At 45.2% G+C, this 27,151-nt stretch overlaps 1 protein-coding gene across 7 annotated transcripts; it reads left to right on the forward strand.

The window, feature by feature from the left end:
* The first annotated feature begins 1,483 nt into the window (after window positions 1-1,483).
* On the forward strand, window positions 1,484-23,165 carry KCNA5 (potassium voltage-gated channel subfamily A member 5). 7 transcript variants are annotated; one of them, XM_085569408.1, is made up of 6 exons: window positions 1,484-5,217; window positions 9,449-9,604; window positions 17,884-17,988; window positions 19,119-19,250; window positions 19,915-20,030; window positions 21,519-23,165. In XM_085569408.1, the coding sequence occupies exon 1, from the start codon at window positions 1,831-1,833 to the stop codon at window positions 3,682-3,684; it is 1,854 nt and encodes a 617-aa protein (XP_085425534.1). In that variant the 5' UTR covers window positions 1,484-1,830; the 3' UTR covers window positions 3,685-5,217; window positions 9,449-9,604; window positions 17,884-17,988; window positions 19,119-19,250; window positions 19,915-20,030; window positions 21,519-23,165. The 7 variants fall into 7 exon arrangements, with proteins under 7 accessions (XP_085425534.1, XP_085425533.1, XP_031359524.2 ...); XM_085569407.1 differs by having other exon boundaries at window positions 17,884-19,250; XM_031503664.3 differs by lacking the exons at window positions 17,884-17,988; window positions 19,119-19,250.
* The last annotated feature ends 3,986 nt before the right edge of the window (window positions 23,166-27,151 follow it).

A 27,151-nucleotide genomic window follows, 5' to 3' on the forward strand; every position in this document is an offset into this window, starting at 1 on the left:
CTGAGTGGTGCCCACCATCACAGATGTCTGATGATGTTTTCTCCTGAATTAATAAATGGTTATTCCCGAGGCAATGTTTGGAGGGAGGATGCCTTGCAATTACAGGAGCTGACAGAGCTGGAAAACCAGAATAGTTTTCGAGTGTGCAAGCCCTACTCTGCTTGCAATCCTTGATACGCACTGGAAGCAGATCAGCCACTCCTTATTGGGGTGCACAGCTGTGTATGTGGTGTGCCTGTATTTATTGTGGGCTTTCCTAGTCCCACAGGCTGTTATCTACATTTTGCAGGTTTAATATGTTATCCCACTGAATAACTGTAAATCAAAGGTCTGTTATTTTCAAAGAATAACTTATCTTCTACATAATTTTACTTCTAGAAATTACTGGTGTGAGTAAAGCTGTCCTTTATTCACTGGCACAGTGGCAATTCTGAGCTCAGTTCTTGAAGATAAAATGTAAGCCACCATTTACAGAAACCTTTTAATACAATTATGGTTTTCTATTTTGGCATTGCTTTTAATATCTTTGGGCAGATTTCATACACAGAGGTAATGTTTTAAATTAGGGGAAAGCCACTAGTCACAGTGAATCTAGGTGGAGTGTTTGATGGAGCTGTGAGTAGTAACATAAGGATTTAGGAAAAAATGTCACTGTGATGCCAACTGGAAGGCAAAATGGTCACAATCAATTTTGTTAGAAAACCAGAAACGCCACAAGACTGGAGTGGTGTATACATACTTATAGGTTCTAATCCTACAGTATTTATATACATATTTAGTGTGTTTCCTTGCAGACATTGAGTAGAATAGATGGCTTGAATATAGCAAGTAAGATTTGAGCATCGACTGTGTTACTGAACTGTAATTGAAGTCATTGTGTAAAGCTGCTCGATCCTCTCTAATAAGATGTGCATCTACTGGAATGTTTTAGCCTTGGATGTGGGTTTAAGAATGCATCAATGGGAAAGTGTTCGCAAATTTTAACATGAAAATAGCACAGCAGAAATATAGTTTTCTGGCTTGGGAAGCACCTTTTGGAGCCGCACTAATTCAGCGAGGAACTCAAGGGAGCAGAAGCAGGGAGAGCAAACGCAAAGCGGAAAAATAAAATACCCAATCCCTTCCTTTGTTCTTATTCCGCTGGGGAATGGGGAGGGGGGGAGGAACACACGCCACGAGGAGCCCGGCATCCCCGGGGCTTTCAGTTCTTATTTTCATTAGAGGTGAGCGGGGCTTTGCAGCCAGAAGCGCTCGCTGCGAGCAAATCCACGCGCGGGGGCCGCTCCGTAATCCCCCGGCGCGGCTGCTGAGCGGAGAGCGCTGCGCCCCGCGCCCGGGGCCGTCCCCAGCAGGGGCCGGAGGGCATCCCCAGCCCCCTGCCCGGGCGCACGTACCGCCGGCACCTCCGGAGCGGTGTCCCCGGCGCTCATCCCCCGCCCGGGCACCCGCGGGGATCCCCACGGCCGCGCTCCGCAGCCCCTCGGCGGGGCGGGGCGCGGGGGGATGCGGCATCCCGGCTGGCCCGGGGGATGCTGCCGCTGCCTGCGCGGGGGCGCGGAGCAGGAGGGATCCTCTTTGACGTCAAGCGACCATAATATAATGATCGCTCGTTCATATCCGGGTCCCCGGGCGGCTCCCCCGGGCCGCGCTCGGCCGCGCTCGGCGGCGCAGTGAGGGGAGGAGGGTCGGGCAGTGCAGGGCAGGGCAGGGCAGGGCAGGGCAGCCCGGAGGTGGCCGGCGGCGGCAGCGGCGCGGCGAGCGCAGCATGCCCGCCGCTTCAGACGCTCCTGCCTGCCGCCGCCGCCGCCGCCGCCGCTGCCGCTGCTGCCCATGGAGATCGCGCTGGTGACTCTGGAGAACGGCGGCACCGCGGCCATCGCGGGCGGCGAGGATGCCGCCGGCGGCCGGGCGCGCTGGCGGGGCAACTTGCTGCACCTGGCCGGCTCGCCGCAGTTGAGCGACGGCAAGGACGGCGCCCCGCCGGCCCCGCCGCCCGCGGGGGACGAGGAGCCGGAGCGGCCCCCGCCGGGTCCCCGCGCGGGCGGCCCCGGGGAGCGGGTGGCGGAGCCCCGCGCAGCCCCCGCGCCGCCGCCGCGGCCGCCGCCCCGCGCCCCGCGCCCCGCCGCGGACTCGGGGCCGTCCGAGGAAGGGGGACACCGCCGGGGCATGGCCATGGCGGCGGCGGGCGACGAGGAGGAGGAGGCGGCGGCCAACCCGGGCGCCATGCACCACCAGCGGGTGCTGATCAACATCTCGGGGCTGCGCTTCGAGACGCAGCTGGGCACCCTCAACCAGTTCCCCGACACGCTGCTGGGGGACCCCGACAAGCGCATTCGCTACTTCGACCCGCTCCGCAACGAGTACTTCTTCGACCGCAACCGGCCCAGCTTCGACGGCATCCTCTACTTCTACCAGTCCGGGGGCAAGCTCCGCCGGCCCGTCAATGTCTCCATCGACGTTTTCGCCGACGAGATCCGCTTCTACCAGCTGGGTGAGGAGGCCATGGAGCGCTTCCGGGAGGACGAGGGCTTCATCAAAGAGGAGGAGAAGCCCCTGCCCCGCAATGAGTTCCAGCGCCAGGTCTGGCTCATCTTTGAGTACCCCGAGAGCTCCAGCTCAGCGCGGGCCATCGCCATCGTCTCCGTGCTGGTCATCCTCATCTCCATTATCACCTTCTGCCTGGAGACCCTGCCCGAGTTCAGGGACGAGAGGGAGATGCCCATACCCCTGCCCCCGCAAGGTGGAGGTTTGAATGGCACGCCTGGGGACTCCCCACCCATGCAACCACCCAGCAGCCTGGCTGACCCCTTCTTCATCATCGAGACCACCTGCGTGATCTGGTTCACCTTCGAGCTCCTCGTGCGCTTCTTCGCCTGCCCCAGCAAGCCCGAGTTCTCCCGCAACATCATGAACATCATCGACATCGTGGCCATCATCCCCTACTTCATCACCCTGGGCACCGAACTGGCCCACGAGCAGCAGCAGCCCGGGGCTGGCAGTAGCAATGGGGGCGGGGGCCAGCAGCAAGCCATGTCCCTGGCCATCCTCAGAGTCATCCGCCTGGTCAGAGTCTTCAGGATCTTCAAGCTCTCCAGGCACTCCAAGGGGCTGCAGATCTTGGGACAGACTTTGAAAGCCAGCATGAGGGAGCTGGGTCTCCTCATCTTCTTCCTCTTCATCGGGGTGATCCTCTTCTCCAGCGCTGTCTACTTTGCTGAGGCTGATGACCCCGAGTCTCATTTCTCCAGCATCCCTGATGCTTTCTGGTGGGCTGTGGTAACCATGACTACTGTGGGCTATGGGGACATGAGACCTGTCACCGTGGGGGGCAAGATTGTGGGCTCCTTGTGTGCCATCGCGGGTGTGCTCACCATTGCCCTGCCTGTCCCTGTCATCGTGTCCAACTTCAACTACTTCTACCACCGAGAGACTGACCACGAGGAGCAGGCTGTCCTCAAAGATGAGCACAGCAGTGCTCAGGGCAGCACTGCGGGGGGAGAAGTGAAGAGGAGACCCAGTAAAAACTCTCTGAACAAATCTGTTGTGCACTTGGAAAACAGTGAGGAGTTCAACAATGGCACCAGCTCCTTAGAGAAAGCCAATATCAAAGCAAAAAGTAACGTAGATCTCAGAAAATCCCTCTATGCCCTCTGTCTGGACACCAATAGGGAAACAGACCTGTGAGGAGAGGAGACAGTTAGAGTTCAGAGGGGCAGAAGGATTTCCAGGTGTCAGAAATTTGCTACTATAATTATTCTTTTAGTACCAATTAGTTTTTTAAGTCAGGCTGTATTTTATAAATTGATCGCTGTCCTGAGCAGTCCTCCAGGAATACATGTTTTTATGTTCTTTTTCCATGACACAAAGGGTCACCTATTTTTAAAATAGACTAAGAATATGCTACACTCCGTGATGCAGGAGCCGGTAAATTGTGACAGTGAAAAATCTAACTTGTAGAAACTTATTTTAGCAAATGGTCATTGGTTTTGAATGGGTCATTTGTAACCAATTCAGTTGCTCCGAGTTTAGTGTAAAAAACCGGGTGGATGTGTGTGTGTGGAGAATGAATGGCTTGGGGATGGGAGGGGGGAGGTTGAGGGGTTTTGTACTGTAGTTTCAAATTGAAATTATTCAAATATATTTTGTATCTGTATGACTGTATTTATGGTTGAAAGGAGATTTCTTATTCCTGTGAAATATGATATCATTAAAGCACTAGGAACATTAGCAAATCAGCACTTTCTGAGTTTTCCACTAGTGATCAGTACAGATCTGGTTATTTTGTATGTGAAGTGAATTTGGTGCTTTGAACCCTAGAGCAGAAAACTTCTGTTGTCATTGATATGTTAGTTTCTTGTGAGCCTTAAATTATTAAATATTGTAGATATACTTCTTTATAAATAATTTTATTAGTTACCTTCCTGTTTCAGAATTTATGAGTAACTCAGTCATGTGCTTACTGGCCCCATTCAAAAAAGTATGTGCAGCTTTTTTTTTTTTTTTTTTTTTTTTGTGGTTTTACAGTTTTGTATCTTTGTTATATTTTCGAGACCTAAAGGAAAAAAATGCACTGTCTGCTGTTACTGGTTTCAGTCCAGTGCACAACGGATCGGAAGTGATCTGAACAGATTTTCAAGTGCACAACAGATCAAAAACGTGAGGGAGTGGATAGGCAGAATGAGAAAGTAGAATATTGAGTGCAATATCTGCAGAACTGTTTTCATGGTACACTCCAGATTCCCTGAGCGTGTGAATCAGTCACCTCTATGTATGCACACACCATTTGTGTACGCAGTTCTCTGGTTTTAGTTCTCTCAGACCGGGAGTGGATGGCACTTCAGGAGTTGAACGTGGCCAACAACCATTGCCTGGCTTTTCTCTTGGACACGGATGGAAAGCACCATCTTTTCATCAAAACACACCCCTGGTTGCTTCAATTTCCAAACAAAACCTCAGTGCTGTGGATTTTACAATTGAGGTGTTGCTGAGAGAAGAGTGACACATTGCCTTCATCAGGATAGCAGCTAACTCTGAAGACCGACACAAAGTTGCTCCTTTAGCCCAAAGAGCTTTTTACAATTTCTCTTGCAAAGGACATCTCTGTTTCCCCCTCCAGTTTCTGTTGTATTGCTGAAGGATGTTCCATGCCTTTCCCACGTCCCGTGGCACAGCAAGAGTAGCAGAGAAGAGAGTGCTTAATTGTCAACATCGCTCAAGGTTTGTTTCTGACAAATTTTCTAATATAAATAAGTGCTCAGTTGGGATTATAATTTATTCAAGTACCTCACCTATGCCTTGAGATAAATTGAGATCAGCTTTACAGAGCAGCGCTCTGACATCCTCTCCCCTAGACACAAATGCTGCTTTCCCGTCCCTGACCCTGCTCTTTAATGATACTGCCCAAATGCATGATGATTTTTTCTCTCCTGGTCAGTAAAATAACTGCCAAGCAAGTCATACTGTTCATGAATAGAGTGCTCAGCCCAAAACCCAGGGCTGAGGGGAAGGAATTGGAATCTCATAAGAGAGAACAGCATCTTTCGCATTAATTTTAGAATTTTAGATGTTGGTTTCTTTGGTTTGCTTGTTTATTTAGATGTGGAATGAGGCTGTCATGTGCTGAGGAGCTGTCTGAAACAAGGCTGACAGGAAAAGAGCCCAGTGCAGCTGCACTCCAGACTCGGGGAGATCTCCACTTTGCCTTGGTGGGAGTTGCTGCACCAGTTGTTGCAGAATCAGCTCTTTGGTGAGGCTGAATCTCACATGAAACAAAGTGGGGTATCTCTGCTGCACATGCTAAGACCTAGGTCACTGATGGACTTAAAGTAAGGCTTTTTGCTCAGACCAGTGCTTTGCTTTGCTCTCAGTGACCACATCCATCTGACTCCCCTGAATAAGCACCAAATAACTGCAGTGAGTCTTTCAGGATGAACTTTTGGGGTGGTCTTTCTGGAACTGCTACCCCCACCTGCCTGAGCACCAGAGTTTGGTCCTCCAGATGTGAGTTGTGTTGGATTGGGCTGTCAGCTGTTCAGAGCAGGGGCACTGTGTCCACACAGCCACTTGTTTGGAATCCTGTGTGAGGATTTTAGGGATCTGGATTACATCTCTGTAGTGAGTGCAGCAAGCTGATGTAGGTGAAAGCAGATCAGGGCTGTGGGGCATGGGTCAAGCTGATCTTGGTGACACATAGGGAAGGCCTGGTCTTCCTCCCTCCTTTTTTACTCTTTTTCTTCCCACCATGTGTCTTTTTGTTGCTTTCACTGAACTGGTTCTCTCCTCATGGAAGTACAAGTTCAAGTGCTGCCTTCTCTTCCTGGAGCTGCCTGAGCTCACTCATCTGGCAGGAAATTAAATTCGGGATTCTCTTTGAATATACTGTGTTTTTCCATAACAAAACAACAGAACTTTCCAATAGAAAGAAAACAAATCATTCTCAAAGTATAGTTAAAAATATTTGCTTGGCTTGGGCTTCTAAGCAGTTGTTAAGCTCACTTCATGCAAATTCGGTATTGACACCTTTACAAATAAATACATAATTTCTATTGGCTTATAGGGCAGTAAAGGATCTGCTTTCTAATGATAGATACTGCTGCCAAACACTGAGTAATGTGACCAGGACATGGTTGGAGCCCAGTTTAACAGATCATTTAGCACAGATACATGCTTAAACCAACACAATTTTCAGCACGTGTTTTAGATGCACTGATTTTTATGATTTTGAGGTTTGAGATCCTGAGTGGGACTTGGATGTCCCTTGTGGATACCTTCCAGCTCCAGATATTCTTTGATTCTCTGATGGTTATTTAAAGATTAAGTTATAAACAGGGCTGAAACCTTGGAGCCATGGGGTAAATATGTGGGTACATGGTACAGTCACATAATGTGCTGATGCAAATTTGTGCTGCTGAAGAGTGTGAGAGTAAGAGAAAACTGAATCCCTCCAAGAAGGTTCCTGGAAATGTGAGACAGGAAGAGAGTTTTCTCTTCCAGGCCCTAATACACCCTAACTAACCACTATTGATTTTATGTTAGCTGACCTGAAATGAGCAGCAGGCTGAATCAGACCTCTTTGCCATATCAAAGGCATCAAGATATCAGAACTTAATGAATAGCAAATCATTGCAGACATCAAAAACCCCAAACAAACCCAGCCAAACAACAAACCAACACTTTTCTGTAGACACTTTTAGCTAGGAGCTGCAACAGTGAAGCTTCCTCACCCCACACATGCTGTAGTTATTAATGGCTTGTCCTCTCACGTGGGACGCTGTGCACTAAAATGCATTCTTGGGGGTGCTGAAGTGAATGTTCATTTGGGTCACTAGTAATGTAAGTTTAGTTTGCTTAGCCTGGCCCCGAGGGGAGTCCACATTTCCCTTTTATTTTTCCATCATCCTAAAAAAAGATGAAACAATACTGAGCAGTTACATAACACCACTCATCTCCCAGAGCTCCAGGAACAATTGCACTGCGCTCTCTGTACAGGCAGGGTAGAGAAATGGCTGAGGAAAGGAAGACCAAGCCTTTCAGAGGGGGACAGGGCTCGGAGAGGCACAACCAGGAGTGGGTTTGGCAGGACTGAGAGGTCTAAGATGTGGATCTCAGGGAAGAGAGATTCCCCCTGTGGCCTCCTGCATGGCTCTGAGTGGCTCTGCAGGCGAGGACTGGATGCCAGCAGCTGTGCACAGTGATCCATCTGGTGGGGTCATGAACACAGAGGGGACTTAATGCAGCTCTGAGCGGCACAACAAATCCCTCTTTTGTGTGCTCTTTTCATTTGGGCTCTGTAAGGAGAACATGGCACTCCTGCAGGCTGTTCCCTGGCCTCTCCAGCAGCAGACACTGCTGCTCTGGGGGAGGTGGTGCTGATACATTCTCCAGGCACTGCCCTTCACCTCCTGTTAGGGAGCAAAGCAAAGTCAGAGCACTCCCAGGGGTATGTGCACCAAAAATCTGACTCTTCTGAGACCTATCCCAGAATCACTGAGGCTGGAAAAGGCCTCAGGGGTCAGTAAGTCCGACCTGTGACAGGTCACCACTTTGCCAATTGAACCAGAGCACAGAGTGCCTCATCCGGTTGCTTCTTGAAGACCTTTGAGGATGGTGACTCCACCACCTCCCTGGGCAGCTCGTTCCAGTGCTTGACAACCTTTTCTGTGAAGAAATTCTTCTTCCTGCCCAGCGTTAGTGGAGCTGGTGCTGAGGTCAAACGAGGAGAGTGTTCAGTGGCATGTGACAGTGGCACCGAGCCGTGGGGAGGGACGAGCTGCCTTGCTGGCATCTGGTCCAGCCATTTAGCAAGATGCCATGAGCAACAGTGGAATTTGGCAGGGGTGGGATTGGGATGTTGGGTGGCAGGAAGCCTCAGGAATAACGAGGCTGATCCCCTGCAGGACAGGGAAATGGGGAGATGAAGCTCTGACAGCATCTCCCTGCCTTTGGTTCAGCTTTAGCCACGCCACTGTGTGACCACCAGCCTCACTCCACAGACACAAATGTCCAAAAAAATGAAATAGAAAAGGTCTTTATAGTAATCTAGCCTATGACTTATTAAAATCAAAATCAAAATGGTTCCAAAACCATTCTGCCGTGACTTTTGCTATATACAGCACCACTAAATATTTTTTTTTTAGTCTTCTCACAGGTTCTGTATTGTTTGGGTTTTGGTTGCTTTGTTTGTAGTTTGTTGGGGATTTTTGTTTGTTTGTTTGTTTGTTTTTTACTCTCTTTCTGTATGCATTAATTAGTCCCCAGTTCTCCTGGTAAGCTTGTTAAAGTTCTGCTTCTCTGGCCTAAATTTGTGACCTCAGGGTGCTGACACTCTACAGTGGACCTGGGTCATGCCACCTGGCATCAGTATGTCAGCTCATTACACGGAATTCCTCCAGTAACTCTGTGGGCCAATTGACCAGAACATACTTCATATTTGTATGATGAAATAGTGTGAAAAATGTAGTTATAGTATCCATTGAAATAATATGAAATAAAAAATGTTATGTTAATTGGAATAGGAAAAAAATAAAGCTGGTAATGATATGTCTAAAGAATTAATTGGAATTGGAAATTTTGAAGAGAAATACCAGCTTGTTTGAAGAAAAAGAAGGCTTCAAAGTGACAGAAAGTAGGTTTAGATTGGATTTTAGGCAGATTTTTTTTCCCTGTGAGGGTGGTGAGACCCTGGCACAGGTTGCTCAGAGAAGCTGTGGATGCCCCAGAAATCACCTGATCTAATAGTAAAATGATTGTCCTTCCTAGATGACAACAAAGTGTTTTCATAGAGCTTGGGCTTCCTAGCACACAGTCTTTATGGTTACTGTGGAATTAATAATTTTACAGATAGAATTTTGAATTTACCAAAAGTCATCTGCAAGTTGTCTTCTGTATAAATAATTCACAATCATGGAGGATGTTTCCAAATAATTCCGTTTTAACACTTGATTGACAGGAAGAAGATAAAAAAGAAAGATCTATATTTTATTTCTGTGCTTCAACTGGTGTGCCATGGAGATTGTCATTTGCAATATTCTGAAAAACAGCTGTGGTTGTCTTAAAATTGACACTGGAAAAAATGTTGCTGGAGAATCACCTTGGATGAAAACAGGTAATAATTTCCCTCTCAAGACAGTGGTTACTCTGACTTTCTGACAAAGCCAGTTTTGGACATAAATATTGAAATACAAGGTCTCTTCTCTCAAATCCCATGTCCAATACCAGGGCTTGCTTTGCTCTCTTCAGTTAGTAGAGATTGGTTACATTATACCATACTTAATTCTCTCAAACAAGTTCAACACATTAAAATTCTCCCTTTCCCTGCTCCCTCCTTAATTATAGGTAGAAATGCCTGTGATTGGAAAAGTGAAGAATTATTTGAATTATTTAAGCAACATAACCTTATAATTTTTTCTGTCTTGTTTAAAATGATTTGAAAATCGAATGGGGTGTGATTGAATATGATTCATTTAACATGAATTTGCAGAGCAAATTGTATGAGTTTCTCAGTTCAGAAAACAGTCATTTTCAAGGCAGTGCTGCGCAAGGGGGCTGTTTAAAGGAAGGCTATTATGAAAATACATGGTGTTTTATTGTGCAAGAGAATGGTGCAAAGAAGCAGGGAGTCTGGGGGGTGACAGAACTTGCTTTGGGAAGAAATGCCCCATAGCTTAAGCTTAGCCTCTGTGCTTTGAAGGAGAAAGTGTTCCTTGAGCCACAGAGGAAGCAAAGGGAAGTGCAGGAATCTGCAGCTGAGCTATCAGAGCATTTCCTGCAGGTCTGGCTGAGTAAATTCCAGTAACCAAAAAAATCTGGGTCAGATTCCCCTTTCCCACTCCTAGAGTATCTCCATCTCAGTGATACAGAGGAGCAGAGCCTGAGAAGTGCAGAATTCTGGAGCACGAGAGAGAAATCTCTTTGGGAGGCTTGGAAACGCTGGGCACTTCAAAATAGCATTTGCACTGCTTCTTGCTAGTGGAAAACGGGGTAGCTCTGTTCTTAAAAAGGAAGCTGGATATTCCACTGAGGGGGAGAATACAAATTCTCATAGACATCCTGACTGCATCTATATTAGAAAACGAAATGTGCCCAGGACCATTCCCTGGCACTGAGGCCAGCTGGCAGGAGACAGGCTGGGCTCCTGCTGCCAGAGGCTCGCTCTGAAACAAGGTGTTGGGCACTCAGCCTGCTGGGCTCCCTTCCTGGCCTCTGCTCATGCCCAGGAAGTATTTTGGGAGAAAGTGCTTGGGTGCAGACTTACCAGCGTGACCAGGAGCCTTGAAGTGTATCTGATTGTGATTAATTGCTTGGGAACACTCCCTCAAACTCTGGAGGTGGCAAGTGTAGATACAACCCTGCTTTGATGCCTCTTGCCCTCGGGTAATTTTTGGGATATCTTAAAAGCTTTACACATTTCCCCCCCCCACCCCACCCCCCACCCAGTTGGCTCATTCTTAAACAATAATCAGTCTCTATTCACTGAGAACAATTATTCCTGCCAAAATCTGTTCTCATCTAATTCTGCTCCCACCTGCACTCATCTATATGCAACTCTAACTAAAAATCAACACACTCTTCCAGCTGCATGCAGAGGAGCACAAGTGGATGCGACAGTGGGAGTGGGATACTGTTGCTTTGGTTTTTGGCTGATTTTCCTCTTTGCCTGGCCCTAGTGCAGGCTGTATCTTGTGTTTCAGTCACTGCATCTTCTAACTCTGCTTAGAATTCCAGTTGAGGCCCTGGTGGCTGTGCATATCCTCTGGTCTTGCTGTCCAGCAGGATGCACCACGAAATGACTGGAATTAAAAAAATAAATAAATAAACAAGCAAACAAAAATAAAAAAAAGGAAGGGGTGGGACACTGCATTCTAGTGCTGAAGGAAGCAAGGACCACCCACACAGACAGAAAGTGGGCCAGGACTACCATTCTTCTGTGGCTTCAAGGTGAGCCTACATGCCAGTTCCATCCCCAGGGAATGGAACATGAGTTAAATTCAGTCAGAGGGAGAAGAAAAAGTAAACTTCCTACTTGCTTCTACTAAAGTAGAAGTAAACTTCCATTTAAAATCTTTCCTGTATCCATGGGTCTTGACAGCTCTAAATACAGTAGTTTAAGATGTCAGTGTTGTCAACCACCCTAAGAAGATGGTGAGAAGTAAATCACTCTGAAGTGACCGCTAAGGACAAGTGAACCTACTGATGTGATTTTTCTTTCAGCAGATGAGTGGGCACATGGTTGTGGGTGGACACATGTGGGTGTCATATAGAAAAGACCAGCAGATTGTGGAGGCTGGAATGATGGGGTATCCCACCTGGGAAAAAGTGATGGAACTTTTTGTGCCAGGGTATCACTCCTTGAGATTTGTTTCATCAAGTAAGGCTGAAAACTCTGTTTATTGTATTGATGTGTTAATATTTAGAGACAGAACACATAGTGAAAATGCACATGTAGAAAACATGAAGATTTGCAAGAAAGCAAAAGTGCAATTCAGGTGCCAAACACATCCTGGAGGTGAGCAGATGCGATCATCATCAGAACCAGTAAAGGGAGGAGGGCTTTCTAATTATTTCCCAGAGGGAGAGTTGTAAAGTCATTTTTGCAGCATTCATAGAATTGTATGTTTAAAATATCTCAGAAGCACGCCCTGCACTCTGTTCACTCTGTTGCTGCAGATTAGTCCTGCTGAAGGCAGCTGGATTCCATTCCAGGAATCCTGCTCAGATCCACTTGAGTTCTGCAGTCACATCCTTTGTTTTCCTTGACCCCTGACAGCCCAAATTAAACTAAGATCTCTCTTGGCAGTGAAGGAATGCTGCCAGCATGTGCTGTGGGCACGATGTGGGAACAAAATCACTTCTTGCCTGGCCTCAGCATGGCCAAATGGCAGCATGGCACATCCTGGCTGCACTCGTCCCTCTGGCAGGGCAGGTGACGCTGGGGAGGGGCGTGAAGGGTCCGAATTTGGAAGAGAAAATAATCAGACTGATGACTGGAACAAAATGCTCAAGCCAAAATGCTTTCTCCCTAGGGAAGCTCTCCCACAGCCAGATGCAGTGTTGTTTAGCTGTCTGGATTTCATTCCAGGACTGCACGTGGCTCTTGAGGTTCTGCCTGAGACTTTTTTTGTCTGCCGTTGGGTAGCAAACCCAAACAAATAGGAAGTCAGACTTGAACAGGAATATCACATATCATCCACTTCTCATCTCAGTAAAACCCATCCCTATTCCCTTGTCTGATTTTCTAATTGAATCATCATGGCTGTAAAATCACCCTGTAAAGTTTCCTCCTCTCATTTGCAGAGAGAACCCAGAGGCAGGAGCCAGTGTGACATATTTGGAATTTGTTTTCCTTTTTAGAAGTGGCTAGCATTTTAGGTAATTTTTTTCCCAGGCTAATGTACATCTGATGTCAGGCTCCCCAGATGAGAATGGTTAGACTGAAGCTGACATTTTTAGAAATATGTGTGAATGGAAAAATATCCTGGGAGCAGTGCCAATGGCTGATTTTGTAAAGTCTTAGTCTTTGTGGGATAGGAACCACGAGCCAGGTACCTGTACTGAAAAGAAACCTTGCTTATAAAATGTCTTGCTCAGGTGAGTGCGAGAAATGCCTTCTCAATTGAAAGAGAGAGCAGGAGTGAATTTCAGCAGGCTGTGACTCAGCCAGGCAATATTCAATTTCTCTTTCTGATCAGATGACAAACAGCCAGTAGCATCTTTCCCAAAGGGAGGTACAGAGACAGGAGAAGTTCCTGGTGAAAAATGGATTTTCCAAGGTTGACCTGTGAAGCGGTGGAGACAAATCTGCCTGACCTGTGGCTGTTCCTTCCAGTTTGCTACTGACACGACTGGGACAAGGCAGCTTAGAGCTGAGCTGGTTTGCAGCCAGCCAAAACCTGCAGCTTTTCTAATTCCCAGCGAGCTGGTGGAATTTGGAGGATGAGTGCAGCTGATTCCCGGTGTTGTGAGTGTCAGCAATTTCCACAGGCTTTGAGGGGGGCTGGTTTTTGCTGCCTCATCAGAGCAAATGCCTTGCTGGCAGCTGGCAGGCTGAGCAGGGGGTGGCACAGGGCTGAGGCAGCGCAGGGTGGGCACTGAGGGTGCAGCATCTTGGGATGCTGCCTGGGATGCTCCCTGGGAACAGACAGCTCCATCTCCAGCCAGGACAGTGGCAGGGTGCTTTTGTGCACACCATCCTTCTCCCATCCTGTCCTGGTTTAGGGCAAATCTGGGAGGAAATGTCCAAAGAGGTTCCTCTAGAAAGCAGATTCAAGCGGCCCAACCGGTTTGGGAAAAGATTTCCTTGGAGAAAAGTGGGAAAAAGCTGTTTATTTAACAGGCAAAGCACTCACCAGCACAAAAGAAAAATGAACACTATTAAACAATAAAACCTCAAAAAAACCTCAGAAAGTCCCCTTTATGTCTCTGATCAGTCCCTGCAGGGCTGGAAATGCCACGGCCCAGGCCCGGCCCCATGGGCCACAGGTGCGAGCTGCTGCTGCTCTGCTGGTGTTCAGTCCAGAGCAGGTTTGAACAGGCCCAAGAAAAAGAAAATCCACAGCCCAGGGAGCTTCTCTGCCTCAGCCACCTAAAAACTGACTAAAAGCAAAGGAGAGCCCCGTCCTGCTGTCTGTCTGTGCTGCAGACAGCACAGTCCAGGAGCAGAATGTGCAGGAGTGAGTGCAGTCCCTAAAAACAAACTGCAGCTTCTTCTCTGCCCTTTTGCTCTAAGAACCAGTCTGAAAGGTGTGAAACTTATTTCTGGGCTAAACATACAAATGGGAATACAAGCATCATGAAGTCACCCCAGGACACATCCCTCTCTCTCTTCTGCAGGCTCTGCCTCATCATCACCTCCCTGTTTTCCAGGCTGAGTGGATGGGGCTGTGCCTGGTGCTCCTCACTGAACAGTCATCTTCAACATATCTATCAACCACCTGGATGCAGGAGTAGAAGGCACCCTTCAGCAGGGTTGCTGGTGATGCCAATATATGCCATGGAGTGCATGTTTAGGTACAGCTATTTTAACACACGGTTGGCTCTGTGGAGCACTGCAGAAATAGGTTTATATCACCTCTGCAGACAGCAGTGGGCTGAGCTGCTTTCAGACTGGAGAAGGGTTTGGTGGTTTTTTAGTCACTCTTTTGTTCATCACTAGCTTTTGAATTTGTTAGCCATTTGCAAGCAGCTTTGGCAAAAGAACACTGGCCTTGAAGAAGATAAGGTTTATTCTTATTACAGCTTTTGAAAAGGTAGCTGGCTGTCTGGGGGAAAGAAAGACTGGAATTAAAACTGCTTCTCTTAGGCAAAAGCTGTGGCATGACAGGTCTCTTGAATATTCACTGTTGGTTAAGTTTTAGCCTGATTCAGATTTAAATTTGGGTTGGCTTTTTTTTTTTTAACCAGCGTCACTATAAATACCCAGAATGTGTTCTGAAAGAACTCAGACAAAAGTTTAGATCTCAGATGCATGTGAGGATTTGTTCTTACAAATTATGCAGCTGCAAGTTTTACTGGCCATTTTGCTGTATGTTCATCCAGCTTTTTCCTCTTTCTTTGAAGAATCTCAACATTCCTTTTGTCCTAACTACTGTACATGAGTTCATCGTTTGTAAACTACTCTGTCTCGTGTCTATTTTTCCAAAGAAATTTAAATATTCAGTGGAACACAAGCACCAGGGAGCCTTGCCTGGTCTTCTCCCATGATTACACCAGGTGTGTCACTCATGGAGAGGGGACATTCAGCCTTTCTTGAAGCAGGTGCAGGCTGCACAGGAACAAATCCCTTCCAGTACCTGAAGGGACAAAGATGGAGAGAATTTTTTACAAATGCAGTGCCAGAACAAGGGGAAATGACTTCACACTGACAGAGAGCAGATTTAGATTGGCTATTAGGAAGAAATTGTTCCTTTTGAGAGTGGTGTGGCCATGGCACAGCTGCCCAGAGAAGCTGTGGCTGCTCCCATGCCCTTTCCTGAAGGATCTTTTGTCCCTTTTCAGTTTGTGAATGGCCTGGTTGTTCCTACAGCCACCAGAGCCATTAACAGGACTGTCTCCCCACTGTGCCCTGTTAGTTCTGCCAGCCTCCGTGAGTCACAGCAACACCTCCCACGAGCTCCAGCAGCACCTGTGACAGTCACACTCTGTCAGACTCAACACTGCCTCGTGCCAGCCTCAACATGCCTTTGCCATAGGCAAACCTGACCCAGTGCTGCTGTTGTTTCAATAAAGCCTGTGTTTTTCTGATGGCACGCTGCTCCTGGTCTACATTCCCAGTTCACAGAGCAAAAGTCTGTGCTCACAGAGCCTGTGTGGGGGCAGGAACACAGGAAAGGCAATGTCACAGAAAGATTGCTCGAATACTGCTGAACACACCAAGGCTGCTCTAATTAAGTGGGAGGTGAAAGAGTCAATCTAGGCTTTGCCATGGCAGCCAAAGGGTGCACTTTATGTATTTGCCAAAAACAGTAAGTCACAGCCCTGACACAGATGGGAGACACTTGGTGTGGTGCCACTGCCTTCACGGGGGTCAGAACTGAGCTCAGGGCTCAGTTTAGACATTTTGGACAGCACGGTTCAAGTGCAGGATGCTGATCTCTGCCAAGAACTTAAAACTGAATCCAGCCACCACAGAATAAAGTAGTTCCTTAGGAAAGTTTGTTAGACTTGTCAGTATTGACACTGGATTTCAGATGTTTATTTGCTTAATTACTCTTTTGATAAACCCCTTATTAAGCAAGTCTGCTCTCCATCTGGTGCTGATCTGACTTAAAATACAGCAAGATTGGCAACTCATTAATTTATGGACAGGATAAGTATAAAATTTGCATAAATCTGTTAATACTAGAAAGTACAAAACTTGTACTTTCTTGAAAAAGCAAGCTGTGAACCTTTCCTCTTAGGACAGAAACTCTTTGTGAGATGCAGAAATATCTCACATGTTTCTCGTGACAGAATATCGAGTAGTGATATTTGGGTTTTTCAGATTCCTTTCTCATTAATTCTTGTTCCAAATATAGAACTATTCTTGTCTTGAAATTGGTGACTTTGTGTTTGAGGCAAAATTCCTGCTCTTTAATGATGTGGTTTTATTTTTAAGGCTTTAATCTTACACAGTAATTTTAAGTGCTTTTCAGTGATGCTCTGAGCGAGGAACTACCATCCTTCTTTTTTGTTTTCTGTGCCAGATGACATTTTTATCCAATGGTAGCCATCCATTTGCTGTGAAAATTGAGTTCCTGGAATGCAGTGTACAGATATGAAGCAGTTTTGATCATTGCTCTCTGGAAATTATAGTGATTATATACATTTTAGTAGTTAGCTTACCCTCTGAATTGCAACTCCTTCTTCTGAATCACCAGAAGGAAAGAACACTCTTTTTTTTGTTGTTGTTGTTTTTTTTTCCTGGAATATTAAAAATCTTTTTTAAAATGAACCACCCTGCTCTAGGATGTAGGAATTACCACTGTGAGAGGTGGCAAGGAGCTCATCTCCCATATGATTGAGGAAACCTTTGCCAGAGAGCTCTGTATTGAATCAGGAATGTTTCCATGAAAAATGTATCTTCCAAGCACCTAACATCCTCCAGAAAAAAACAGTTAATGGAGGAACTCCCTTGATTTGCCCTATTCCATTTGACAAAAGTGTCCCTGCGTCTTCCTTTCCTTGTGTTTGGAGAAAACTTGGAGAAAGTGCGGAGACACCAACTCCATGTGAATGGAAAGATGCTCTTTGCAAGTCATTTCCTGACTGTTCTGAGTGATGCCTTTCACAGAATCCTTAGGGCTGCAAGGGACTTCTGGTGCTCATCCAGTTCCACCCCCTTGCCCAGGCAGGGTCACCCAGAGCAGGTGACACAGGAACACATCCAGGTGGGTTTGGAGTGTCTCCAGAGGGAACTCCACACCCTCCCTGGGCAGCTGTTGCAGCGCTCTGCACCCTCAGTGGAAAGAAATTCTTCCTTGTGCTGAGGTGGAACTTCTTGTTTTAGTTTATGGCCATTGCTCCCTGTCCTGTCATTGAGCACCACTAAAGAGAGCCTGGCACTGTCTTCTTGACACCCTCTTTGAGATATTTTTATGTCCTTTCCTGACCTTCTGTGCATCTCAGGTGATTTGAGAGCTGAGAAGTGGGATATGGAAAGGGTTCCTCTGGATTCATAGAGTCTGCTTAGAACAGCTGCAGACAAAGACAGGTTCAGGACAGGAGAGTGCAGCTCAAACCTTACTCTAAAGGACTGCTGACAGGTGTTTGACAGCAAAAACTTGTTTAACTCAGTAGTACCAAGGAGCCTTTCTGTTAAACAGAAAGCGCTCAGCAGGACACTGCTGCATTAACAAGATTTTCTCTGGCTGCTCCAATTCCCTTTAGCTTTTTTTATTTTTATTTCAGTAATCATCTTTTAAACTGCAGCAGCATTTGTCGTGCTGATTCCAATGGTGTTCCATTGGACTTTAGTGGAAGCTTCTCCTGCAGTGTGCACAGGCTTCATTTCAGGTCAGTGATCACATCCTCCTCAGCCTCTCCTGGGGCTCTCACACTGATCACCCTCCAGCTGCAGGAACTGTCCGAGAGGAAGGGCACGACTGCTGTGTTGAGGTCACATTTCTAGTGGGGGTGGGCTGAGGGAAGCTTCTGCCCTTTGGATTCGGGGGAGACCTGACATTTGGATGTGATGTGGGTGTGCAAGCTGTCAGCCCTCCTGCTCCATCATGCACATCTGCCCCCCTCCAGGCAGCCAGTTGTGCTGGGGAGGGATGAGGATGAGAGGAGTGGGCAGAGCATGTGATGGATGGCTCAAGCTGGTGTTTGGGTTCTGAGCAGCAAAGTCTCTGCTGGCTGAGGCTGTGTCACCAACAAAAGGCTCCTTGACTCTTCTGAGTCATCAGCAGCATCCATGTGAAGGACTTGAGCTGACATGAGGGGTAGGAAGTTTGCCCTAGGAAAATCTGGAGAACAAAATATCCACATAAATAAAACATGCTTTAGGTTTTCCAGTGTTAACTGGAGAGCCAGATGGGAGCAAAAAAGGAAAAGCAGGAGGCCAGGGGATCTAAAAGCTTGTGAGAAAGGGCTATTTTACATCCTTTGCTATGTCTTCCTGGGAAAGCTGGAATAACACAATGGATCACTAGTGATCCTTGTGCTAAAATGACTCCAGACCAAGGTGACTCCAGAACCAAGCTACCTTCTCAGCAAAAAAGAGCATTACTTTGGCTAGATACACTCTAATGTTCTGGAGAGCCCATCGCTTCAGTATCTGTGTGAGGGGAATCTTGCTGCTGAGTATCCTGGCCTGCATTAGGAATTGTGTGGCCAGAATCAACCTTGTGATTCTGTGAGTAGAATTCTCACAGCTGAGTTAGGATTTCATTCCCTTTTCTCCAGATAAATGCCCTTCTTTTTGTAAATATTCTGTGGACAAGGCTTCTTTGACACCTTTCAATTAAGTTCATTTTTGAAAGTGGCAGGGTAAAAGAGGAGGGAACATCTAGAGTGAGATTTAGCTGTTATTTTCTGGTATTAATATTTTTTTAAAGGGTGATGTGATATCCAATTGCTGTTTGAAGTATTCCCTCTAGAGAATAGAGGGAATACCTAGAGAATATTTTTTTGTTCACATAAAGAGCAAACCTTCTGTGCTCTTGGCTTCTGACTGGCTTGGAAATGCCCTCAGGAAGATGGAGATGGAAGTTCAGGTAGAAGGAAAAGAAAGAATTGGGATTCTTGAGCAGGGGCTGTTACCACTCCATGAGGAGGTAAGAGAAAATAATTATGTTTCCTGTGATCAGCCTCATTTCTGGGAAGAGGTAGAATTTAGGTTCCTAACTGGCAATCTCCGTGTTACTTCTGGATTTAAAGAGAAGCCAGGGTCCAGGCACGTGGGGAACTGAATCCACTGGGAAGTGTGAGTGCAGGATTCTCCAGCAGCAGGCTGCACTGGGGTTTTGATGTTCTGCATTTGGGATCACCGTAGCTATATGTGCAATTAGTAAGGATTTCAACATCTAATTCCTCCTGTGACCTGGCCTTCCCATGCCACATCAGGGAACTGTGGTTTGGCCTCAGGATGGTCAGCCTAGTGTGGCACCAAAGGCCATATCCCTGAGGTGGTAACCAAGAAATGTGTGAGGAGCAGATCCTTTACTCATCTTGAATCACGTTCACCTGCCTCTCAAAAGCCCTTTCCCCAGTCACAGGCTGAGCTCTGTACTTTTACTAAAGGCTGGTGCAGTGCCAGCTTTCCATGAGATTGTCTGGAACTGGGACTTGCAACCAGACATGTCACTAAGGCTGGAAAAACAAGGAAGAACTGCAAAAAACAAGGAAGCAACAGCACAAGTGCTGCAGTCAGTTTGCAACAGCCAGAGCAGGTGTGTGATAAACCAGTAGTAAATCCTGCTACCTCTCTGTGTTTTCCAGAGCAGTTCAAGCAGGAATGGTGTTCTCCACGGCTCTCCACGGCTTCCCTAACACACCAGTGAGCCACGAGACCCAGGCAGAAATTCCAGTGTGGGGAGAGTGTGAGTCATGAGATGGTGAGCGAAGGAAACAGCAGGATAAAAATAGCAGAACCCAGTGTGATGCAGAATTATTAATCTCCTGCCCTGTGTTATCCTCGCTGTATTACAGGCAGCGCTCTGCTGTCGTGTGGATGCTTTGCTGCTCAAAACAGCTCCCTCCGTGCTACTCAGAAAGATTATGGCTCAGGATGCCAGATTGCAGGGACTCCTAATCATCATGCCCTCAAGTTGGCTGAAAATTCTTAATCACGACATTCCTGCAGTAGAAAATATGTAATCAAAGTGCTGCATTCGTATTTTTCATGTTGACATGAAAATGTAAATTTCAGTTTTCATTAAATGTCAATCTCAGTTAATTTGATATCAGCTGAAAAAAATTTATTTATTCAATATTTAAATGAGCGAAGTCCCTTTAGTTTTCCAACTTTTTTTACTCTCCTTCTTCCTTCAAAAGGAGAAAAGAAAGGAGAAGAGTATAAAAATACCATGAAAAACCTACATAATACTCAAGTTTGATTCTAGCTAACATAAATCAGTAGGGGAAAAAAAGTAGGGAAAGCAGATATGGTAAAATAAAACTAAAAAAACCCAAACAAGTATTTTATTGTGAGATGTGAATCTCTCTTTTTCTACTCAAATCTTCCATCAGATTTGAAAGCCTTGTTCCAAGATCACTCACAACAAAATCAGGATCCCTTCTAGGGAGCATTTCCAGCTCAGCCACTATGGGGTTTCTAACCCAGTCCCTTTGACATCTCCTCTAATCACTGGGCAGTGATCTTCAGAGAGCTCTTGGGAGCTTAGGAAACCTCTTCCTACTTATTTTTCAATCCAGCCAGGAATCTGGTCACCATAAAGGCAGCAGGAGCTTTTCCTTTAACTTCAAAGGGTGCCAGCTCTGGCACTGAGGCTTCACTGCAGATTAACACGTGGGGAGCTCTTCTGACAGAAACTGCCTTTGGTATTTCAGTGTGGGGAGAACTGTTTATTTCATTTCACACAGATTCACTTCAAAACCTTTCCAAAGGATTTCACTTTGCTGCTTTTTTTTTTTTGTTGTTGTTGTTGTTTATTTTTTTTTTTTTTTCATTTAAGTTGCCTTTGGGCTTAAATTCGCCTTCAAAAACTGTGTAAAACTTTACCAAAACTGGGGAACAGCCTTCTGAGACGGGCAGGGAGGTGGCTGTGTGGTCCCCACGCTGCAGGTCTCACAGGGAGAATGAGTTTTTGTAGGACTCGCTCTTCCCTTTGCCCTTTCAGAGCTGCTTTATGAAGGGGAGTGTTTGCACACATGCTGAAAGATGGCACTGTTCAATTGTGATGGATTTAAGGGAAGGGGGGTGTGTGTGTGTGTGTGTGTGTGTAAAATCATGTTCAGGTGTGCAGCTATGGTCACAGTACTCCTTGCTCCCTTTCAGACCCCATTGAAACCAACTTCTTTCATCCCACTGAGCTGAAAATTCCCTTTTTTTCTGCTTCTTTTTTTTCTGTTTTGTCTTACAGAAGCTGCCTGGGAAGCTACTTGGGAATAACTTGTATGGTTTTAAATATTCTACTTAAGCAATCTCCTGTTATTTTTTACTTTTAAATCTCCATCTATTTAACTTATTCCCATATACCAAGTCTTTTTTATTTTCCAATGCGTAAAGAAAGAAAGACTTATTTTGGAAGTTCTACAAAAATGGAAGTCATTGTAATCATGATTTGATGTCCTTGGAACACACTTTATTTACTATTTGTTTTTATTAGGACATTGTTTGAACGTAACTTTAAGCCCAATAAGGTTCCAGGACTAATCTCCTGGGAGAGGATATTTATGGTCCATATTTTCAGAGAGGGAGATTGGAAGTAGAAAAAGGCTTAAGTATTTAGGCCTTGCTTCAGCTCTGAAGGCAGGGGAAATCTGCAAATAGTCACTTGACCAGCTGAAGGAGAGGGTGGCATATGCAGATGCCCAGCTCCGAGGGGCACTTGCATTCCATGTGTGCCCATTCCAAGAAGAAACGTGGGCCTCACACTGTGTGCTTTACTTCAGGGGAACTGACCTATTTTTCTAGAGAGGAAAAATCTACCATACAAATCTAATTTGCAAGGATTGTGGGAGTGGAAACAGGGCTGGTTTTTTGGGTTTTTTGTTTTTGTTTTTTTTTTCCTCTAGGATATTTGGTTATGCAAACAAATTGATGAGGGAGAAACTTCCAGAAGGAAAACCACTGATGGTGTTCAGCGTCACTCAATTAATTGTAACACTCTTGAAAGGGAAGTGAAATAATGGTGAATCTTTCAGAGAATCAGAAAATCATAGAATGGCCTGGGTTAGAAAGATCCTTAAAGATCCTCTAGTTACAACCCCCTGCCATGGGAAAAGACACCTTCCACTTTGTTCTAAGCCATAATTTTGTGTCCAATGTGGAGCCTAATGGTTTTTCCTCCTTAATCACTGCAGCTTTTTGCATGACACTCTCCTGATTGCCTTCCTTCTGCAAACACTGACCATTAGGAAGACACTGCTGTAGAGTCTGAAACCAAACCAGCCTATTCCTTGTTCTCAAGTCATCTTGGGTTGGAAGCTGCTGAAAACCTTCCTTCTGGATAAATAACTGTGATGTCCCCATCATCCCCAGAATTGGATTCCTTCACAGGAATTGCTGAAACACTGCTCTGCTCCAAGGTTTCTCTCACAGAAGAATTGTGCAGCTTCACAACAGGAGTGAGAAAAGCTTAAATGCTTTGGGGCTCACTCCCAGGCACAAGACTTTATTTGAGCTTTTGTTTGGAAATAAATTAAGTTCTTGTCATAGATTGGGCATATTCTCCCGTGATTCTTACATATCAAACTTTCTCATCATTCTGGAAGAAGATTTAAGTGTTAGTTCTCTTTCTTTTATTGGCACTTGTCTTTATTTATTTTGTATTCTTGAGATGTGCTGCATCTCTGGAGTTTGTATTTCTACTTTTATCATAAAAATGCTGTACATACAAGTCTAGAATGCATCTGAAGATTAGTCTAATTTTTCATGTGACTTTGACTTGAACATTTTTCTGTTTATGTTTATATTGCTATTTCAAATATGTGCATTACCTGTATTCTTTATGCCTTTTCCCCATCTGTAACTCAATAAAATAATGTCCCCATTCTTCAGAACCATATCACGTGTGCATGACAGTGATAACAGTTTCTGAATAATAATGACTGATAATTTAAAATGTGTTACTCTCTATTTATATCTATTTCTATATCCATATCTGTATATACAGCTGTCTGTCACAGCCTGAAATTCTTTCGATGTGAGATTTGAGACAGTGAAAAAATTACCAGCAAGTGGTAAGCTCAGCTCAGGAATAATTCTTCATAAGTCTGTTTGGACTTGAAAGGTAGATTTTCCTGCTCCGTAAAGGTTTATGTTCTTTAGTTCAGTTCTTATCCGTGGCTAAATTTAGAACTGATATTACATAAATCAGTGGAGTGTCACCCATTTCAGCAGGAGTTTGTGAGGACAGTACTTCCCTGTGCAGCTCTTCGACCTGGATGCTGTAGGACCTGGCCCTGCCTTGTGAAGGTCCTTTAGGCAGATTTTCAGCTGGCATGAACCAGCCTCATTTCCTTGGCAGTAGTGGAGCTCTTTTGGTTTTTGCTCATTGAACACCTCAGAGTTTACCTGCATTTAAATGCAACTTGTTTCTATGAATCACAAAGTTTTTAAAGGAATTTGGTTGTTTTTGGTTTTTTTCTTTTTTTTTGTAACCCTCTCTACTAAGGAAAAGAGTGCCATGACCTGGGAGATCTGTGGGCTGATGCAAGCCTTAGGCCTTTAACTGGGGGGCTTCATCCTTGTCACATGGATCTTCCCATTCCTTCCAACTCCCTTGATTTTCTTTTGCTGGCTAGATCCAGTGAGGTGCTCAGTTCTGTGCTGACTGACATGAACAGATGCACAAATAGATGCAGGACTGAGGCTTTAATGAGATTTCTGAGTCTCTGGAAACAGGCTTTGATCTTAGAGTGAACTTATCAAAATTCTGAGCGCTCTGAGCATTCATGGACATTAAAGTCCCTCAGAGCAAGGGCATGAAGCCATTCAGTGCCTCTCCTGCTTTGGGGAGATTCAGCTTTTTTTGGCTTTTTCTTTGGAAAAGACATTCACTGCCAGGAGAAACTCGAGGCCATTGTACAATGCTGGCTTTTTATTGCTGTAACATTCCTTTGGGTCTCAAAGGTTTAGTGAAGTCAGTGGGAAATTTTCTATCACTTTCAGTGTGTTGGGAACATGTCCTTGCTGCAAGTAAGACTCCATCAAACACAGCTGTTTACAAAGCAAAGAGAAAAGGACATTTCCCGTCCTTGTCTGTTTAATACTGTATGCCAAGCCTCTGTTCAGGATTTTAAATCATACAAATTGCCAAATGCCCCATTTAATAGAACAAAGGCTGAACCAACTCAAGCTGTGGGCTATTTACCACAGGGAATGAGCAATAGGACCTCCAGGGAGAAGCTTGAGGATTGTGAATGGTGACAGTGGCGTGTCTGACTTACCTACACCTCCATCACTGAACTCTATTTTCTCATGTACCCCAAAATGACAGCTCCTAGTTCCTCTTACATCCTGGAGGCATTGTATACACATCTAGACACCTCCAGTCAGAAACAAGATATGTTCCTGTAAACAAACAGCTGGGGCTGGCTTATAATTAAGGCTTCTATTAATAGGCCATCTCCTTTCATTTAGGTGAGCTACTGCTGCTGTTTTGCCAAAAGCATGTTCATTAGTTTCATTCCAGCTTCTTCTTGTCATTATTGGAGCATAGGAAGCAAGTTCATGCTTTAATAAGCTTGAGTTTCAGGCTAGGCTAACCAAATAATTTTGATTCTATTTATCAGCTTTTAATTTGTAATAAAAGATTAAACTTAGATTAAAATATCTTCAACCTGAAAAGGGGGTTTCGCGTAGAAGTTGACTGTCCTTAACCAGCACCTAGCTCTGTGCTGGAACTTTGTGCCTGTAGTTACAGTAAAAAAGGTCCAAAGTAAACACAAGAAAAGCCTCCTAATGATAAGAAGAGCGATGGACTGAAATCCACCGAGGTGAAGGTGGTGCAAAGACCTGTCTAGGACAGGATTCTAAATCCCAGGATCCAGTGCCATCCATCCCCTTGTGAGCGTGTTTGCAGCACAGGAGCCTTGCAGAGCGCGTGCCTGCCTTCAGCCGGATTCAGCTGCCAGCACTCTGCTGAGCTCATTCATTATTATTGCTGGCTTTTCAGGAGGCGAGATGAGCAAAATCAACATCAGTCTCCAGCAGATGGGACACGGGGAGGGCAGCTGCAGGCGCTCAGTGCACTACATACGGCAGGCGAGCGCACGTGGAATCCTCTGCCCCCGGAGCTCCGGCGTTCCCCTTCCATGGGCGGCAGGAAAATACAATTATCTGAATTAGTTCATTCAGGTGAAAAACGCCAATCACTTGGGTTTTTAAAATTTTTAAAGTGTAATAATAATAAAATGGTTATAAAAATAGTGATACAATTAGAGTAATAAAGTTTAGAGTTAGGACAATTACAGGACAATAAAAAGCAAAGAATTACGGACGTCCGGATGCTCTCGGACACTAAGTCATGAAAAGCATGACTTGTGAACAAAGGAATAACCTTAAAACAACAGACTTGTTGCATATTCATACATACTTCATGCTTATGCATACATTCTATTTTAAACAAGAAACTCTGTCTGTTGTATGTTAATTGTTTCCTTTAATCCTCTGGCAGATTCAAGTCTGAGCAAGGCCTGAAGAAATTAGCTTCTTCTGATAAGAAGCCATTAATTCCTCTCCTTTGGAAGATTTAGGTGTTCCTCAAAGCGAGTATCTCATCCCTAAAAAATAAAACTTCCCCCACATATATAGTCTCTATTTTAACATTATGTTGTAACCTAAAACTGCACTTAACACACTACTTAAGAGAATTAATACAGCATAACTTTCTAACATTACACATATAATATTCATTGTAACATTTGCGAAAAGCCAATCATAAATATGCATTTTTCACAATTCAGATAATGCTTCATGCTGCCCACTCGGGAATTCAGGCAGGAGCACTGAGCACAGAGGTGCCATTCCTCACGTGGCAGTGCTGGAAAAGCACATCCCTGCCTGCGTGAGATGAGCAGGGGCATTCCTGCCAACCTCCTGCCTTTTCTTTTTTGTTCTTGGTAGCTTGTTCTGTTTTGATTTTTTACTTTTCAGGCTGGCAAATGGGATTACAGCACAGGCACGCAGAAAATAAAATGCAGAGGAAACATGTATAAACAAGATTTATACACACATTTATAAACTATAAATATATATAAATATATTTATATATCTATATAATATATAGATATATATATAATATATAAATATATATATACATTTTATACATTTATACAACTAGGGCAAAACAGCGCCTCAGCACATTTACTGGGAGATGTGAGGCTGGGGCAGGGTTGGGAGCAGTGCCTGGGTACAGGCAGAAAATATTAATGATGTGCTCTGAGAGAGCTGCTTTCGCCCTGTTGAGAGTGCAGACAAATTGAGGGTGGGAAAGAAGCACAAAGAGTTCAATTTGTTTGGGGTATTTTTATTATTCTTTCCCCCCAAAACATCATTTTGAAAATGTGTTGGATTTTGACAACTTTCATAGGATCTCAGCTGTCATTTTGCTGTCATTTTGTCATATGTGGACCCACACACCCTTGGCTCTGTGGATAGAACATGAGAGCTGTTGTGAGATGAATAATCTGATCATGACCATAAATGTTTTGTTGGTGATAGAGAGAGGATACTTTTGGTTGGATTCTTTGCTGTTGGTTTAAAATGCTCGAGGTTGTCTGCCCAGTCTGTCTCAAGAGCTGCGAACTCTTACCTTCGAGAGCTGTGCATGAGGAAGGGGCCACAGGAGAAATAAAACTCGTGTTAAAAAAAAAAAAAAACACAACAAAAACAAACAACAACAACAAAAAAATCATAACCACATCACGATAAATCCTCCACCTTTATGCTTGCTGGCAGAATCTCTGCTCCCTCCCACACAGCCCCAGCTGGAGAGCCTTTACTTGCAGCAAAGCCACTCTGGTTGTGACAGTCCCTTTCCACTCACTG

This window comes from Lonchura striata, chromosome 1A, assembly GCF_050655825.1.
Source record: "Lonchura striata isolate lonStrDom1 chromosome 1A, ASM5065582v1, whole genome shotgun sequence".
Lineage (NCBI taxonomy): Eukaryota > Metazoa > Chordata > Aves > Passeriformes > Estrildidae > Lonchura > Lonchura striata.